Source organism: Heloderma suspectum, chromosome 2, assembly GCF_057233095.1.
Source record: "Heloderma suspectum isolate Gila_16-S chromosome 2, 16-S_ref, whole genome shotgun sequence".
NCBI lineage: Eukaryota > Metazoa > Chordata > Lepidosauria > Squamata > Helodermatidae > Heloderma > Heloderma suspectum.
In genome coordinates, this window is record NC_139459.1 from 283780497 (window position 1) to 283798733 (window position 18237).

Genomic DNA, 18237 nt, shown 5'->3' on the forward strand with positions numbered 1-18237 from the left:
ATATCTTAGGGAGAGCATACCCCTATATTTACCCCCGCAAGTTGAGATCTATAACTGGGTCCCAGTTTTGGATGCCACCACTATCTGAAATAAGATTAGAGCTTTTTCAGCATAGCACCCCTTTTATAGAACTCCCTTCTGTGAGCTCCACTGACCTGCCCCATTCTGGAAATGAGCATTTCCACTAGTTTCCAGTTGTTTCAGGAACTGCTAACTTCCTGTTCCACTAGCAGTAGCATATGGGAAGCATAGGATACTGCCCACTGTGTTGACCCAGTTGTTTTTACCTTTTGAACTGGGATAGTCGGTCAGGAAGCAATGGTTCCCCTATCAACTAACAAGCAATGGTTTTAAACAGTAGTACAGAAGTTGTATGTTAATGATTAGAGATAATTTCCCAATTATACATGTAGTTCAAAATTTCAACAAGCTGCCTAGGGAAGTTATGGAATCTTTTTCTGTGGATATGTTTTCAAGAAAATATTGGGATTGGAATATGTCAGTGTTGGTTTAGTTTAAAGATTAGTCTGTTTTAGGATAAGGGGTAAAGGGAACGATCCTGTGGCCCCTACACAGCTTCTGAGGGGCCATAGGATAGCTTGGATTCCCAGATTGGAGTCTGGAGCTGGGAATCGGAGCTCCGACCCCCCTCACAGCTGGTGTGGAAAGAATTGTGCTGGCTGCTCTCTGAGGTTGGGAACTCGCCCTCAGAGGACAAGGGAAGGAGGCATTTCAGTGGGAAGGGAGGAGCCTGATAGGCCAGGATACAAGCTATCCTGAGGCCTCTCCAGCCTCCTTCCTTCCCCCTCTGAGACACAAAAAAGCTCATGTAGCAAGAATGCAGGGTGGAAGGAGCAGCGGAGGCAAAAATCGCCTCTACTGCTCCTCCTGCCCTGCATAGGATGACAGTAAGACTCTGAATTTGGAGGCTTACAGTCATTGCCATATGATTGCTCCCTAAAGTAGATGATCTTTGGATACCTTAGAATTCATAATTAAATAAATCAGCAAATGCATTGTTAACAATCATGACTGAATCATTATTTAATCAGTAAACAGAATAGAATGTTGGTTAAAACAGAGTGTGCATTAAGTTCTGATTCAAATAAAACATACTGTATATAAGACACTTCTGCAATGAAGTTTATTTTGTTCTTACAGTATAATAGTTACAACAGTTCAATATCTGTCCCCTGCACTGCATAAGAATTTCACAGAAACAGACTTTGATTTTAAGGTAAGGAATGTCATTAAACCCATTGTTGTTGTTGTTGTTCAGTCGTGTCCGACTCTTCGTGACCCCATGGACCATAGCACGCCAGGCCTTCCTGTCCTGCGCACTCTCCCGGAGTGTGCTCAGGTTCATATTCATTGCATCGGTGATGCTATCTAGCCATCTCATCCTCTGCCGTCCCCTTCTCCTTTTGCCTTCAATCTTTCCCAGCATCAGGGTCTTTTCCAGAGAGTTTTCTCTTCGCATTAGGTGGCCAAAATATTTCAGCTTCAGCTTCAGTATCTGTCCTTCCAATGAGCACTCAGGGTTGATTTCCTTTAGGACATTAAACCCATTACAATATTATTAAACTCTCAAAATCGCATCTGTTTTTAGAAACAGCCTGTATTCTGAACAAATATGTCTGCTATGTATCAGTTTGCTTTTGAATTATTAAATGACAACTAATAAAACATAAGCATCAAAGTTTACCAAGGCTGTAGACAAGTTGCAGATCCTTAGGAGGGGGAAACTAATTAAGAAAGAGTGCTAAACCTAGGTGCACTATTCCAGCATTCCAGTTGAGAATTTTTCTGTTGGTCTAAAAATGGGTGTAAACTCTTCCATGCCCTGGAGCCCAGGTGAGCCTCATCCTCCACCCCCCCTCCCCACACACACACACATCCCTGTAAGCTGATTTGGTGAATTACTCTTAGAATGTTGATAAGTGCTAGTAAGCTAGTTTGAGTTAATCATTTTATTTGTAAAGCAACTGACTATTCCTAAATTTCTCTCTGCTTGGTTATTTAATAAATATATTGAACTGGAAAATAGATTTGATTCTCTTGCCTAGCCTGGAAGTTGACCTTATCCAACAATGGACTGCTTGGCAAACTTGCTAACCTGGTTGTTAAGGAATTTAAAGGAGGCTGTTAAGGAGAGGTCTTCTGCAGCGGAGAGGAGAGAGCAGAAAAGTCCTGTTGTGCTAATGGCTGTACAGTAGCATTATTTGTTATCTATTTATTTAATACATTTCTTGGCTGCCTTTCAGGGGAGAAGCCCTCCCAAGGCAGCTCACAGCAATAAAATGTATAAAAACAGTTAAAATATTAAAAGCAATAAAACATAAACACATAGCAATAAAAACAACAATAAAAGTCGACAATAAAACTAGTAACAGCGACAGCATTACATTGGATTTAACTCATAATCACCCATTTTCATGGTTTACAACTGTGAATTATAAACATAATTTCCCCCTCGAAGTTTCTAGCCCACCTGCCCCACCCTTTCTCATGGGTTGTCTACAGTTGCTGCTATATACTTCACATCCTTGACTCCTGTGTTCTATTTTTTGACTAAGAGTGAATACTAAAGTGAGCATTATGGTTTCATCATAGAAAATGGTTACAAGAAATCGTGCAAATGACTCTGAAACTACATTGAAACTACATTTTTCCAAAGTACAACCAGAGTGGAAGGATGGTGCACTAAGATCCTTTCTTAGAAAGAATTTTTCAAACTTTTCTTTTTGAATATTTATAATTTTTGGTTTTAATACAACTTTATTCTATTGTGAGGTCTACCTTCTGTTTGTGTCATTTGGTACTCAATGCTACTGGGTAATATTAAGCCTATTGATGCACACAAAAGAAGTACAGATGTCATCTGTACTTACAATCCAGTGAGTTAACAATACAGGTGAGTATGTACCATCTAGTAGTATGGATGGGAGTGTGATTCCTTATCTGCTGTCAGTGTCCATCACATATGGTTATTGACTATTTTGTACTATAACCATATCTGGATTGGTGTCAGGAGCGCCCTGGCGGCCTCTTCATCCTACTCCAATAGCTAACTCAAGACACAGACAAAAGGATTCTTTTCAAGGCTTTAATCAGAGTGCAGAGTGAAGGAGCTCCTCCCAAGAGCGAGGTACCGCAGCTGCTGCCAGGCTCTAGGAGGGAAGAATCAGAGGGGGGGGGATTTCCCTCACCCCCTGGCTGGAGGTCCGGCTTACAAGAAAGAGCATCTGCTTGTAGGTTGTCGGAGGCCTCCACATGGCAAATCTTAAGGTGGAACCGGGGGGAAAAAAGCAACCACCTAATCTGCCTCTGGTTTAAGGCACGGGCTGTCTGAAGATGTTCCAGGTTGCGATAGTCGGTTCTAACCTCAACTGGGTGCTGTGCCCCCTCCAGCAGATGACGCCAGGTCTCCAAAGTGGACTTGATGGCCAACAGTTCCTTCTCCCAGATGGTATAATTCCTCTCAGACATGTTCAGCTTCCTGGAGTGGTAGGTGCAGGGTTGCAACCCACCGCCTGCCCGATCTGGCTGAAAAAGCACTGCCCCCACCGCAAAGTCAGAGGTATCAGTTTGCGCTACAAAAGGCTTCCTTGGGTCGGGATGTAACAGGATTGGCTCAGAACTGAAAAGCTTCTTAAGTTTCTCGAAAGCCTGTTGGGCAGATGCCGTCCAATGGAAAGGAGATTTCCTGCCCTTAAGGAGGTCTGTGAGAGGAGATGTCAGCCGAGCAAAGCTGGGCAGGAACTTTCTGTAAAAATTAGCAAACCCCAGAAAACGTTGCAAGTCCTTCTTGGTGGATGGAGCCTCCCAGGAGAGGACAGCCTGGACCTTTGCAGGATCCATCCTGATACCATCAGCTGAGATAATGTAGCCAAGATAGTCCAAAGAGGTTAGGTCAAACGCACATTTCTCCAGCTTTGCATACAGATGGTGCTCGCGGAGGCGCTGGAGGACAGCAGAGACATGGTGCTGATGGGTGTGGGGGTCCTCAGAAAATATAAGTAAATCATCGAGATACACAATGAGGAAAGTGTCCAAATAGTCCCTGAAGATGGCATTCATAAAACGTGAAAATGTGTGTGGGGGGTGCAGGCGAGCCCTAATGGCATCACTAGGTATTCATACGCTCCATACCGGGTGCCGAAACAGGTCTTCCACTCATCCCCCTCCCAGATGCGAATCAGATGGTAGGCACCATGCAGGTCCAACTTTGTGAAAATCTTGGCTCGCCCCAGGCGCTCCAGCATCTCAGGTATGAGGGGGAGGGGGTACTTGTCAGGGATTGAGACCGAATTCAACGCTCTGTAATGGTGCACCGGGTGGAGTTCTCCCAATTTTTTGGACACAAAGATGGTAGGGGCTCAGGTGGGGGAGGAGGAGGGGCGAATGAAGCCACGTCTGAGGTTTGTGTCCAAAAACTCCCGTAGAGCTCGAAGTTCCAGCTCCGACATCGAATACAGCCGGCCAGCGGGGATGGTCGCCCCAGGAATGAGGTTAATGGCACAGTCAAAAGGGCGGTGAGGGGGGAGCTGGTCGGCCTCCTTCTTGTCGAAAACATCCTGAAAAGCTGCATACTTCTCTGGTAGGATCACGGTAGCTGAAGAACTGCCAGAAGCAGATGAGGAGGGGGAGGAAAGGGTTAAGGCCTGGGCTGGGATTGGCACCTCGGTTGGGAGGCAATGCTCCCGGCAGTAGGGAGACACAAACTCCACTTGCTGAAGCCCCCAAGAAATCTGAGGATTATGCTTAGAGAGCCAGGAAACACCCAGCACGATTGGGTATTGAGGATCCTTGGCCAAATGAAACTGAATCTGCTCAACATGGGACTGGGCGCGCAGAGTGAGTGGAGCTGTAATCCAAGTCACCGCGCCTGAAGAAAGAGGACGCCCATCGATGGTCTCCACTGCCAAGGGGGCAGGAAGAGGCAGGGTAGGAATCTTGTGGAAGAGGGTGAACATTTTGTCCATGAATCTGGTCATAGCCCCAGAGTCCACTGAAGCTAGGGCCTCCACCCCACCCCACTGGGAGGAGCAGAGGTGAACACACAATAGCAGATGGGAGGGTGGGGGGGATGCGGAAGGCACCCACCGGGTGTGGAACCGACCCCCACAGTGGAGACCCCCAATAGGCTTGGGGAGCAGCCTAGTCAGGCCTGGGGATGAGGAGGAGGAAGGAGAGGAGGGGGAGGCAGTGGGGCTGCGAGTCTAGCGCGGCAGGTTTTGGCAAAATGTCCCAGCTTTCCACACTGAAAGCATCGGCACTCCGCACGCCGCCGCTCTAGTTCCTCCGGCGGCAGCAAGGCTTGGGTAGCTCCCAGCTGCATCGGGGTCTCCTCTGCCCCCACCGCAGGGGTGGGGGAAGGAAACGTGGGGGAATGGAAGGAGGGAAATCTTGGCCCCTGGCGCCCCGCCGGGTCTGCCGGAGCCCCTCCAGCTGACTATCTATCTGGAGGCAGGTCTAGATGAGGTCCTCCAAAGTAGGCGGGCTAGGCGTGCGCATCAACTCATCCAAGATCTCATCGTTCAAACCATCCAAAAACTGAGCCACCAGCACGGCATCATTCCACTGTAAATCCTGCATCAGCAAGTGAAAAGTCGTCGCGTAGCTGGAAACTGAGTCCTTGCCCTGCCTGAGGCGGCGAATCTCCCAAGAAGCTGTCTGCGTGCGCAGGGGGTCACCGAAAAATCTGGCCATCGCTGTCATGAAACCGTGATAGTCCCCAAGCAGGGATCATTAGCGAGAAGAAGTCCCGAAGCCCATTTAGCCGCCACGCCTGAAAGTAGGTTAATGATGAAGCCCACACAAACCTGTTCTGTCAGGAAATCCTCAGGTCGGAGGCACATGTACAGCTCCGATTGGGCCCAGAAAATCTGAAAAAGTCCTTTCTCACCAGAAAACGTCTCTGGCAGAGCCACCGGGCACTTGCAGCGGGGGGGGGGGGGGAATCGGAGGTGGGGGGGTTGAACCGCAGCTTGCAGATTCTGTACGGCAGTCGTCAGTTGAGCCACTTGATCACAAAGAGCCTGGTTCTCTTGCGCCAGAGCTTGCACCGCCCGGTCCCTGGCAACCTCCATCGGCAGTAGGAAAAGAGAGAGAAAAAAAAAGAGGAACGGGGACCAAGCTGTCAGGAGTTCCCTGGTGGCCTCTTTCAGTCTACTCTAATAGCCAAGTCAAGACACAGACGAAAGGATTCTTTTCAAGGCTTTAATCCTTTTACAACTTAATGACTCTTTCAGATGCTAATCACCAGCGACTAAGCAAGGAACAGCTTAGTAACCTATGCTCCAGGTTAGGCAGTTGGTCCCTGTTTGAAGGAGAATCACAGGAAGACCCTGAACTTAGGGCTAGGGAGAGTTCCTCCCTCTTTCCCTTGGGTCCTCGGGACGCGACTGTTGCTTGTGCACCAAACGAGCGCTGCGCCTCCTTTCTGCGCCCTCCATCTGTCGTCTCCCCTGCGTCTGTGCTGCAAGCCCCCCTCCAGCGCTCTCTCACTGCCAGGGTCACTATCTATCCCAGGAATGCTGGCAGGACGACTCTCTGCCAACTGCTGTGCCTGTGAGAGATGAGCGCGCTCCTCTCCCACGGATTGCTGTTCCTCCTCAGAATCAGAATTGCTCTGGAGTTCTATCAGCTCAGTTTCCACCCTGACAATTGGAGCCATTGGAATTATTTTATGATTGTATGTATTTACTTTCTCCAACCCCTTTAGAATAATCAGCTGATATACTGGATGTTTGTGGACAAAGTATTTATTTAGTGTGCATATTATTTGTGTTTTATAATAATTTTTCTACTTTCTAGGTCTGGAACTCCTATTTCAGTTTGTCAGTTTTGTTTATAAACCAGCCCAGCTTACAATTGGAAACTGTTACTCCACCCAAACGTAAAAAGATTCTGGACAAGTAAGAACATACTCATCTAATTTCCAACCTCAGTTGTTTGTCTGTTTTAAGAGGAATCTATTTCTTTCATTGTTCCTTATATATTATAAGAATGAGAGAAGCAGTCAAGAAAAATCTGAGATTCCATAAAATGCAGTTTAAGTATTAATATTGTCCGTTAAGGATTTTTTTTCTGAATACCTAACTAATGTAAAAGATTCCCTTGGTATGTTTAATTCTCCTAAAGTCTATGTCTGTGACTCTGATCCAGATATGGTGATATGCGTGTGATGATGGCATATGAACTATTCAGCATGTGGCAGAATCTTGGTAAGGGTGTCTTCCAATTTTGTCTTAAGTTATTTGTATTTATTGGTAAAATAGCAAGGGGTGGTATTGACATAATGCTGGACAATCTCTTAACCATGTTAAGGGATCATCCAGAGTTACATCTGTAGTGGCTATAACTGGTTACAAAATTTTGCAGCGTGAGATGGTTCTGTTCAGGATTCCAAAAATCAAAAGTGACACAAAATAACTTTCCCTCAGTTTAAATACCCTCAACTGAGAGACTGTTACAGAGAACTGAGACATTTGAGAATAGTACACCCTTTGGAAAACACCTCTCTTTCTCTGGAAACAAAAAACATCTTAAGGGGGCAATCCTATGGCCACTAGTCAGCAGCTAGATGGCCATAGGATAGGTTGGTTCCCGGGAATCGACCTCAGATCCCGCTCTCTGAGGTTGGTTCCCTGAGAACTGACCTCCACCCCCTCCTGCACTGCCTCGTAGGCAGAGCAGAATGGCCCCTCGCTCGGAAGAGGAGCACAGAGTGGCAAAAACAGGGCGTTCCTGGCGGCGCATTGGGGCGGGGAAGTCGGAAATGTTGGTATGACACATCCTACATGTCGTCCAGCTGCCGTTTCCCACTCTCCGAGGTCCCACAGTTAAACAGACGAAATTGGCTGTCTAGCCGTAAATACAGGGCAGCTGAAGCATAGAGGGACTGATCCCCTCCATGCTTCTCCTGCCCTGCATTGGAGAGGCGGTCGCCTCCGAGTTCGGAGGCAGTCGCCTATCCCGATAGGAATGTGTCCTAAGTTGACAATATATAAAGAATTACTTTCTGTTGTGTAGGTCAACAAGTAAAATTTAAGATATTTGTTTGATAAATTATAAGAGCAGTATGAGTAGCATGACTGTAACTTTTTATTATTCCTTGTTATAGTGAAACAGAATTCTATTAAATTATAAATACAGAACCCCCGAATATGTTATTATTTAAAAAGGTTAGCAAGCTTGATTTTTGCTCTGCTTGACTTGTGGTGATTGAATATTTTAAATTGGCAGTGTTGACCAGTGCAAATGAGTGGCAAGAAGGGATGCAAAACGAATGGTATGAATAAATGCATATTTTTCTTTTACCCAGGTGAACACAAAATACACTTTATTCCGGGAATGATTGGCCCCTTTCTGGGTGTCACACTGGTCCCTCAGCCAGAGGTCCGCAACATCATGATCCCCATTTTTCATGACATGATGGACTGGGAGCAGAGAAAAAATGGCAACTTTAAACAGGTAAAAGATTTATCTTCAGCTTTTGCAGTATTTCCATTCTTTCTTCCTTCATTGCTGATGTACAGACAGAAAGCTTTCACAACTGAAGAATCAGCATTTTGCTTTTAAAATATTAGGCATGTGTCAACCTAATAAAGGCTACAAAATATATGGCGGATTACAAAACCTTCTCTGACAATTTTTGACCCCCTGGAGGAGTTCGTAATACCCATTGTTGGCTGCTGTTTCCCAGGAGGGGGGACAGTGAAAGATTATGGGCGGTTCACATGTAATGCTAAACCACCCTGAAAATAACCTACTTGCTACTTGTTCGCTTGCTAACCCATGTTACTCTCTGACAGACAATTGGTCGCACAGTAGCTTGGTGTGGCTCTTTCCCCTCAGTCCCCCAGCCTGTTCCCTGCACGTATCCCAGTGTCCATTGTGTGGCAACCCCTCTCGTATCCTCATCCCTGTGGCCTGGCCCCCCTCCCCCCTCTGATCACTACCACTTTCTGAAGCACTTACTTCATCCACTGCTTTTTTCCAGTACTTCAGGAGAACACAAATGGGGTCGTATTATTTTCAATATTATTTTCCCCTGGTCTTCTGCAAGTGCACAAGAGGGCAGACTCACCTGTCTGCTATATGTAGTCTTGCCTTGTCAATTTCCTTGTATGTTACAGCTGTCAAAGTAAAATAGGTAACATACAAGGAAACTGACAAGGCGAGACAGCTCAGATGCTAATTTGCTCACACAACCCACAGTTGACAACCCAACAACAAACTATGGGTTCTCTTCATGGGTTGTTTGTGGTTAACAAACAATGGTTTGTTAGCACAGCCAGGTTCAACAACAACACACACCCAACCCATACTCAACCCTTGAGTGTTGGTTATTGTGTAGGCTGAACCCAATCAGTGACTCTGTTTGCACGATCATCATGGCTTAAACAAGCCATGGTGGCTTGTTTAAGCCGCCACATGTGCTGGGTGCCGTTTGCCTCATTACTCACCTGAGCACAGCTTGTCGTGTCATCCAAACTGAAACAGCATGGCTTGTTCGAGGGGGAAACATTTCTCAAATAACCCAGGTCCTATTGTTGGGTTATTTGAGGGTTGTTTCCCTCTCCAGCAAGCCATGCCACCCGGGATCAGCCAACATGACAAGCTGCGCCCAGGCACAAAATTAAGTAAATGGAGCCTAGCATGTGCCAGCACGTGCTGCGTCTTAAGCAAGCCACCCTGTGGGGTATAAAAAAGAGAAAAGGAAGGAAAGTTAATAGATAGGTTCAGCGAGACCAGCAGAGGTACAGCAGAGAACAGTGAGCATTATAGGATGCAAAGAGCTGTGTGGGAAATGGAAGCAGAGGAAAAAGGTGTTGCAGACTTGGAAGTGCAGAGACCAAATAGAATGTTATGGGATGCAGAGAAACTGTGGGTAGACACAGAAAAAGAGGGGGGTAACAGGTGGAATTTTAGATCTGTGGTGATGCAGAGCAAGAAGAGCAGGTGCAATAAGGAGTGCAAAGAGAAAAAAGAGGGAGGGCTAACAGAGAAAGCTGTGGTGGTGTAGTTAGAAAAGACAGTCAGTGCTATGGGGTATAGAGACAAAGGGAGTGGGGCACTAGGAGAAAATGAGTAAAAAAAAAAAAAAACACTGGCCAGATTTGCATGTCATGGTATGCCAAGTAGTGGTTTCTAGAATTGTGGTTTGTCTGAACCCATCCCTGCAAACAAACCATTGTTTGTTTTCGGCTGACAAACTTTGACTTGTTACATCTGAACCCAGAACCACAGCTTATCCCTGGATTATTTAACAAGCTTCCTACCAGAAACAGAGGAGACAGGCAAGAGCTGCCAGAAAACAATCCACAGCCTTGCTCTCACTTACACTTTTCCCAAACTAGCCCTCTTGCCACAGTCTGTGTGGCAACAGGAAGTAGTCACCACTCTACTCCTTCCTCTCAAAGTTGATGATGATAGAGTGGAGGGAGTTAAAAAGACATCAGTTCATCTAAGATCCTCTGTGCAAAACTTCATGTACACAGCACTGTGCCACTTAACTCTCCCACAAATACCCTGACCTTTCAACCTCCAGAAGTGCAGATAAAGTCCTTGCAGCCTGAGGAGAGGAGTTGCTGTTTACCTTCCTGATTGGGATGCAATTATCTTTCCAAAGATCATTCTGGAAAAATCCAACCGAACAGTGCTTAGCAATTATTACCTCCTTGACAAAGCAGTGACCAAACAGTAATCTCCCTGTTGCTATATGCTCCCATTTCCTCTGCCTTCCCCCAACAGTGAACTCGGACGAGCTACATCTTGTGCAGTGTGAATAGTGTTTGCTGTGCAATGGTTTTTCTGTGGAAACCATTCATGCCAGTGATGCTATTGGTATTGCGCTAGAGCAGGGGTCCCCAACCTTTTTGGACCTGTGGGCACATTTGGGAATTTGAGACCATGCTGTGGGCACCACCACAAAATGCCTAATCAGTGGATTGCCACTTGGATCGTAGGCTGTGTCTATTTCAGCAAAACATTTGTGTCTATTGGAGACTGCAACATCTATTTAATAAAGGATTGTCTAATTTGGATAATTGCTGGTGGTGCAATATAGCTAATGCTTCTTTTAAACATACATTTTGGCAATGTCCAGTAGTTACTTCTTTTTGAGAGGAGGTTATTACTCAGATACATTTTGTACTGGAAAGCTCTTTAATATTCACTGATGTACATGCTCTTTTACCTGCTTCATGGGAATTAACAAATGGTCACCTTAAATGGATTCTCTGCACCCTTTTGACGGCTAAAATACTGATATTACAACATTGTAAGGATAAACACTCACCTCCTATAATGCAATGGATTGAGGACCTTACAACGCTATCTATATTTGAATGGATGGCATATAGACGCTACCTCCAAATGAATACTTATTTGGATATTTGGTCCACTTTTGTTGAACCCAATGTATAATTGCTAGAAAGTTATATGCATTTTGTACAAATCCGTGTGTCTATATTAAAGGGGGCAATTTTATTTTTTTTAATTAAATTTAAATTTAAATGTTAAAATTCAGGTGCCCACAGGCACCATGTTGGGGACCCATTTGCGCGTGCCATTGGAGGTACCCATGGGTGTTGGGGACCCTGCACTAGAGGTACATTATGCTAGTGCAACATAATTTATGTTAGCACTAGTACTGAATAGGGAACACAGGGAAATGGGGAAAGACTACTTATGGGTCTTTTAGAGTGATATCACAGGGCACCCAGTAGATGCCTGGAAAATTAAAGCAAACACTTTTCCCAATAGAAAAATGTGTGTGATAGTCTTGCTTGTTTTCCAGAAACTAGAGTTAGCAGTCTGATTATAGGAAACAGTAATTTACCAGCAAAAATAAGAGAGATTTACTGGGACAACACTGTGTGAGTAGATGTATAATGTCTGCCCAATCTGCCTAGGAGAAGGTGAGTGTCTAGAAAGGCTCAGAGACTTTGTATAACCCTTTTAATTTGCAGTAGTGCTAAAGGAAGATGCCTTGAAAATGGTAAATGAAAACATGTAGGTAAAACATTATGAGAAGGATTGGATTACTTTCAGTGCATTTATCTTCTATTGCGAGCAGGTAGTATAATGCAGCAGAATGGCATTGTAGTTTATTTTAAGTAATACATTGATTTTCTAAAGAGTCCTTGTTTGTTCTACCAGGAAATAAATAAAGCCAGTGAAGGAGAGTGCATTTGTGAAAATAAAACAAGTGTAGCTTAATCTTTGCTTAGTCCAAAGATGCCTTGAATACTGCAGTGTGACAGTGCTATGGAGGCAAATGAGGCAGATTATTTTCCAGAAGATGAGCTATTATTTCATGACATTTATATTAGGTCAGTGTTGCTTTGGGAACTTTTTATATGAGGGCAGAAATCATCCATTCTTTCATAAAAGCAGGCTTCCTGTAGAGCCTGAGAAATGAACCATCAAATATAATTTTCAAAGCCTCCTTGATGTTTGGAATTTACAAAGGCAGCTACTGTCTTACAGATTATTTTTTTCTTATCCAGGTGGAAGCAGAATTGATTGATAAGTTGGACAGCTTAGTATCGGAAGGAAAGGGAGATGAGAATTATCGGGAACTCTTCAGTCTGCTGTAAGCTTTGCTATTTATCCTACTGAAACACTTTTACAAGCACATGTAAAAGTGTTGGAGTGATGGTCAATACAGAGTAATCTCATTCAGAAAACAGCAATAAAAAGAATGAATGACATGGAATGAACTTCAGTTTAGATAGAGCTGGGGACAAAAAGTATTTCAGGTCTTTTGGCATAAAGTAATGTGCCCATTATGTTGTATGCAAGCAGTGAATTCCAGTGTTAATACTGTTAATGATACCTGTGTACCGCTAGTAGAGACATGAGCCAATCCATGCAGTTGTGAGATGACTGAGCAGTTCAATCTTGTTTACAGGTTTCTTGGATCCCTTTCTTCCTTGTTTACTGCATTTTAAATATATTCTTTTTTGTGATGGCTCAAAAACTGAGCCTGTAACATGCATTAAATAACAGCTTGCCTGATCATGTGAGGGCATAATTTTAGCGCCTTTATCATGATTCCACAGTTGTGGCTCAGAATTTAAATAAAACTACACACCTCATAGATGTGTAAAAAAAATTAGTGATAAGCCCAAACCACCCTCTGTAGCACACAACAATCGGAAACATTCCTCTCAAGGCTATATTACCACCACAGCTCTGGCTTTGGTTTTTAAAAATGAACTTGCATAAATTCTAAACATGCCCAATTGAAGCAAACCTACAGAGTTCCAAGGTGAAGAAATGGATTGGAATGCCCGCTGGCATTCATCCAGGATCAGTTGACAAGAAAAGCCTGAGGGGCAAAAGGGACTTCAAAGAAACTGGTGAGGTGGAAACATTCCACACATCCACTACCAGGCGGTCAGGTTGTTAACACAGTTGATTTAAATGAGCTGGAATTAGGGACATGGGAAAGACACATGCCTACCTGGTAGGAAGTAGAAACCAGCAGCAGCCAGTGTCACCTGGCTGGTTGTTGAGAATCATGGGGGCCTAAATAGGAAAGGGCTGTCCAAATCACACCACCTTAAAAAGGAGCAACCTGTCATACTCATCAGCTAATTGCTTTAATCTGCCAGCCTCTTTTACTACCTGATGATTTTCCTGGCCCATCAAAGCCTAGGGTGGCCACTTACACATTACCAAAAGAGGACAAGTTTCGATCAAATTTGCATATGCTAATTTATATGTACAGCTACAAATTCAGAAATAATTACTAGAATTAAAATTTTACAATTAATTTTCCATCCAAATCCTTCCAAATAAATTCAGAAGAATTCATTTTGCAACTTAAGCTTAGAACATCCCAAATCAGTGCCTGTTCCATTAATTTATCCCTAACTGTTCCATTACTTCATCCACTCATCATTACCTCCCAAATCACCTCTAAATTGTGTGTGTGTGTGTGTGTGTGTGTGTGTGTGTGTATGAAATGTATATGCTGCCTTTCAGGGCAAAGCCCTCCCAGCAGCTTACAAAAACTGGTAAAGGACACAAAAACAATCCAATTCCAAATATGAGAAATCTCCAACCCATGAACTTGGTATTGCTACATTAAATTTAGAATATTTTGGCTATAGAACAACCTGTAAAACATGCACAGAAAAGCATGTTGAGCTGCAGTTCTGTACCCACATACTTGGGAGTAAGCCACATTTAATTCATTGGTGCTTACTTCTGGGTGGGCATGTATAGGATTGTACTCTTAGTGGTCCTTTTTTGGAGAATGAACTGCAAGGGCTAAGGCTCAGTTAGAAACTGCACTGGCTGACCCAGAAGCCATTCTAATCTGCTTAATGGTATGTTGCAGTTATGAGAGGAATGCCCTTTGCGCATGATCACTTAGTAAAATGGCCAGATGCAAAAGAGGATAGGGAGCTTGCAGGGTCAGTAGTGAAAGAGAGAACTTGCATGCAGAAACTTCCTCCTTGTCTGCCACACTGACACACTGTACTTCTGAATGCCTCCTTTACACTCCCACCTTCCTCCCACTGTTGAGGCCAGAAGAGTACTTCCTACTAATCTTGCAAATGTCATTTTGTAAGCTTCCAGTCTTGCCCTTCCATCCATCCCTGCTGCATGGAATGTTTTCCTTCCAAGTGTGGGCATTGGAGAGCCTTGCTATTTGCACCTTTTAGAGGTTTCTAACCTCCGTGATAATTGCCCTTGCTGGGGTGTGCATGTTTGCCCTTTTCCCTCTCCCCTATCTCCCTGTAGGAGCATAAATGTATACTTGCCATGTCACTGTTTGGGGGTGGGGCACCCCCCTTTCAAGGGTTTTTAAATGTTAGATGGGCCTGCAATGAAATGCTGCAATATATTCCCTGCTAAAGCTATTTGGACTACTACCAAACTATCTCTAATTACCTGGGAGTAAGCCCCATTGAACATAATGAGAGTTACTTCTGAGTACATACATATAGGATTGCACTATAAAGTAAGATACAGGGAAATAAAGGCTGCAAAAATTGCTGCAACACTAGGAACTTGCTTCCCAGGAATTTTCTGTGATATGCCCCAGCTGCCTCAAGGAGTGAGGCACTTACCTTTAAATAAGTCCCATAGAACGCAGTGGGCTTACTTCTGAGTAAACATTCCTAAGATTGCACTGTACCAATTTTTCCTAACAATGGCCAGACAAATTTAACTACAGGTGCTTCCAGGTAAGGCTTTTACCATGCCATTGTTCTGCCTCATTCATGGAATTTTATGGGGGTCCCAACAATGCCATCCTCCACTTGTAACCCTCCGGTGTTTCTCCCTTGACCACAGAGGACATTTCAAACTCTTGTGTTTTCAAGTTGCTCTCCCTTAGAGAAGATTTGCAAAACAGCAATTTCATCTTCTGTGCATACCTTCTTCAGGCACCACAGAATAGAGACGTTCTCTTCCGCAGATACTGCCTTTGAGATGTGTTTTGCAAAGAGTAGTTGCTCCCTAATTTCCAGGTCCCTAGTATCCTGCCCTAGGTTGACACAGCTACAAGAGTTTTGAATGTTCTCTTTGGTCAAGGGAAAAACAGAAATTACTTAGCCTGTATTCCTGTTCTCCTTGACCAATGAAGGCATTCCACCATTCCAGTTTATGGAACAATACATTGCAACAATTACCCAGTTTTAATGGCTGAGGTAACATAGAACTGGTGGTAATGCTCTCAAATCCCATTATGAAATTAAGAAAAGCTGAAGGTGGAGTGCCTTGTACCATCATCTTTTATAATTATTTTAAAAATTATTTCAATTCACTGAAGCCATCTTCATATGCAGAAGATACCAATACAAGTTGTTCTTTTATTAGTAAAAAAAATTAGTGGGGGCAGAGGAGTGAATCTTGCATGTCATATTATAATGTGAAAAGGAAAGATGTTTGTGTCTATTTAAAATTCTATGAAAAAACAAAATGCATGTCTAGAAGCAAAGCATGTGAAGTACCTTCCTATGCACAACTTTAAATTGTTGGATTCTTTGAAGAATTGCATACAAAGAAAAGAAAGAGTATATACTTTTTTAAGAGAGTGAAGGAATTTATAATTTTAGAAAAGGCCCCAAACAGAATGAGAAAACATTCTTTATGGCTTCTAGAACTAAAATTTAAATGGACCTCTACATGTGTGCTACATTAAGTAGGAAATTATATAAGAGAAGTAGTCTATTCAAGATTAGAACTGTTATTACTTGAGAAATGGAAATGTATGCTTGTTTTGGATTCCATCCAAAATGTGTCCCCATTTTTTAGTCAACTACTAGCACAGTAGGGAACATTATTTTCTTGCTATGAAGTGGTGATAATGTATCATCTTCGTTCAGTAATTTCCTTGTCTTTGCTTTATGCAACATGGATCAGAACCCAGCTCTTTGGGCCTTACCCCAGGTAAGATGATGATTGTTCAAGTCTGATGTGGAAGTCTGCTAGGTATTAAAATTGCTCTCAGAACTGTTGAGGCTTTATAATATTTCAAAGGGATATTACAATTTGTTTAATTTCATGCAGCCTCCTGGAAAAGATTGAGCAAGAGACTTGGCGGGAGACTGGTCTTTCTTTTGTTACATCAGTTACTCGTTTGATGGAGCGTCTCCTTGATTACAGGTAATGTGATTCAACTTTCATGGGCATCTGCTGCGTACTGCCTGTGACATCACAGACAACAAAAGACACAACTTCCTCCAAAAGGCCTATGCCATTGTGACTTCTTTGTTTGCAAACCAATATTTTATTTCAGATTATACACGTTAGCGACTGAACTCAACAATGTGTGTTGACTATCATATGTTATATTGGTCTTTTTAGAGCTTAGTCCTACTGCAATGATCGTAAGCCTCTGAACCCAGAAGCTGATGGTCATCCTATGCAGGGTAGAGGTGATCTTTGACTCCCTGTCCTGCCGCCCTGCATTTTCACTAGACCGGCTTTTTTGCCTGTCTAGCTGGTACAGCTCAGAAGCGGAGGGAAGGAGGCTGGAGAGGCGTCAGGATACCTCATATCTTGACCTCTCTAGTCACCTCCCCTTCCTGCCCACCAAAATGCCCTCTTTTCCCCCTCTCCAAGGTTGCATTCCTCACCCTGGAGGGGCAGCCAGAGCAGTTCTTTTGGCACCAGTGGAGAGGGGGAATGCTGTCTCCAACCTCGAATCTGGGAATTGAACTATCCTATGACCCCTCAGACACCGTCTAAGGGCCATAGGATTGTTCCCTTAAAGGTTTAATATACTGTCACATTTTGGTACTTTGAACAATAACTGCTTCTCTGTTATACTGCATGAACACTACTATAACACCTTAAAGCAGGGATGGGCAACTTGTGTCCCTCCAGATGTTTGGGCCTACAACTCCCAGCAGCCCTAGCCAGCATAGCCATCTGAAGGGCCACAAGTTGCCCACCCCTGCTTTAAAGGAAAAAAAGGAAAAAGCTAGAGGTTGAAGCCAGTGTTCTATTTCTTCTGCAGCAATCCTCTGCCACTTCAGAATATTTTTGAATAGGGCTTGGTCTGGAGTCACATGATGCTGCAATCTTGCTGAAGCTAAGAAGGCATGGGTCTGGTTAGAGCCTGGATGGGAAGAAAGGAAGGATGATATGATGATGATGATGATTTTTAAGGTTGTCCATCCCCCAACTCCCTCTCCCCATCTTTAACCTTACCTATTTTTCCCAAACATAAATGTTGAAATCTGAATGTTTTAACAGTACTCCCTTTTTTACCAGGGACTGTATGAAAGGAGATGAGACAGAGAACAAGAAAATTGGTTGCACTGTTAATCTGATGGTGAGAATGCTGTGTGTGTCCTTGCGTTTTGTTTTGGTTGACTATTCTATCAAAGTCATTACTGCATAGCAATGCAGAAAATTATTCAGCAGAGAATTGCTGAAAGATTATTAACTGCCTTTCACTTCAACCTGCTTTTGTGTGAAACCTCTGGCATAGATCACACAATGTGAACTCTCCATGAAGCTTTTTTCTTGAGGGGAGATAAAGCAGTATGATTACTGACGGAGTTGATCTAACTGAGAAATTCATCAACCATAGATACTTTTGGGGCGGAGCGGGGGAATGAAAATATCATCTATACAGTATCCACAATATTTGAAACATTTCTTAAAGGGATTATACAAAGCATTCAAGATGATGGTATTCTCAAGCTCAGTAATACTGAACACTGCCATACCGCCAATAGCTATCCCTTTAATTGA

The 18237-nt window shown here is 43.7% G+C and overlaps 1 protein-coding gene across 1 annotated transcript in view; it reads left to right on the forward strand.

The window, feature by feature from the left end:
* Window positions 1-18237, forward strand: part of DOCK3 (dedicator of cytokinesis 3) — a 454424-nt gene that overhangs the window by 311456 nt on the left and 124731 nt on the right. The window contains exons 30-37 of the mRNA XM_084829818.1: window positions 1162-1237; window positions 6820-6920; window positions 7171-7229; window positions 8330-8478; window positions 12522-12607; window positions 16396-16422; window positions 16543-16638; window positions 17752-17812. Coding sequence (XP_084685944.1) covers window positions 1162-1237; window positions 6820-6920; window positions 7171-7229; window positions 8330-8478; window positions 12522-12607; window positions 16396-16422; window positions 16543-16638; window positions 17752-17812 — 655 coding nt within the window. The remainder of the gene's footprint in view (window positions 1-1161; window positions 1238-6819; window positions 6921-7170; window positions 7230-8329; window positions 8479-12521; window positions 12608-16395; window positions 16423-16542; window positions 16639-17751; window positions 17813-18237) is intronic.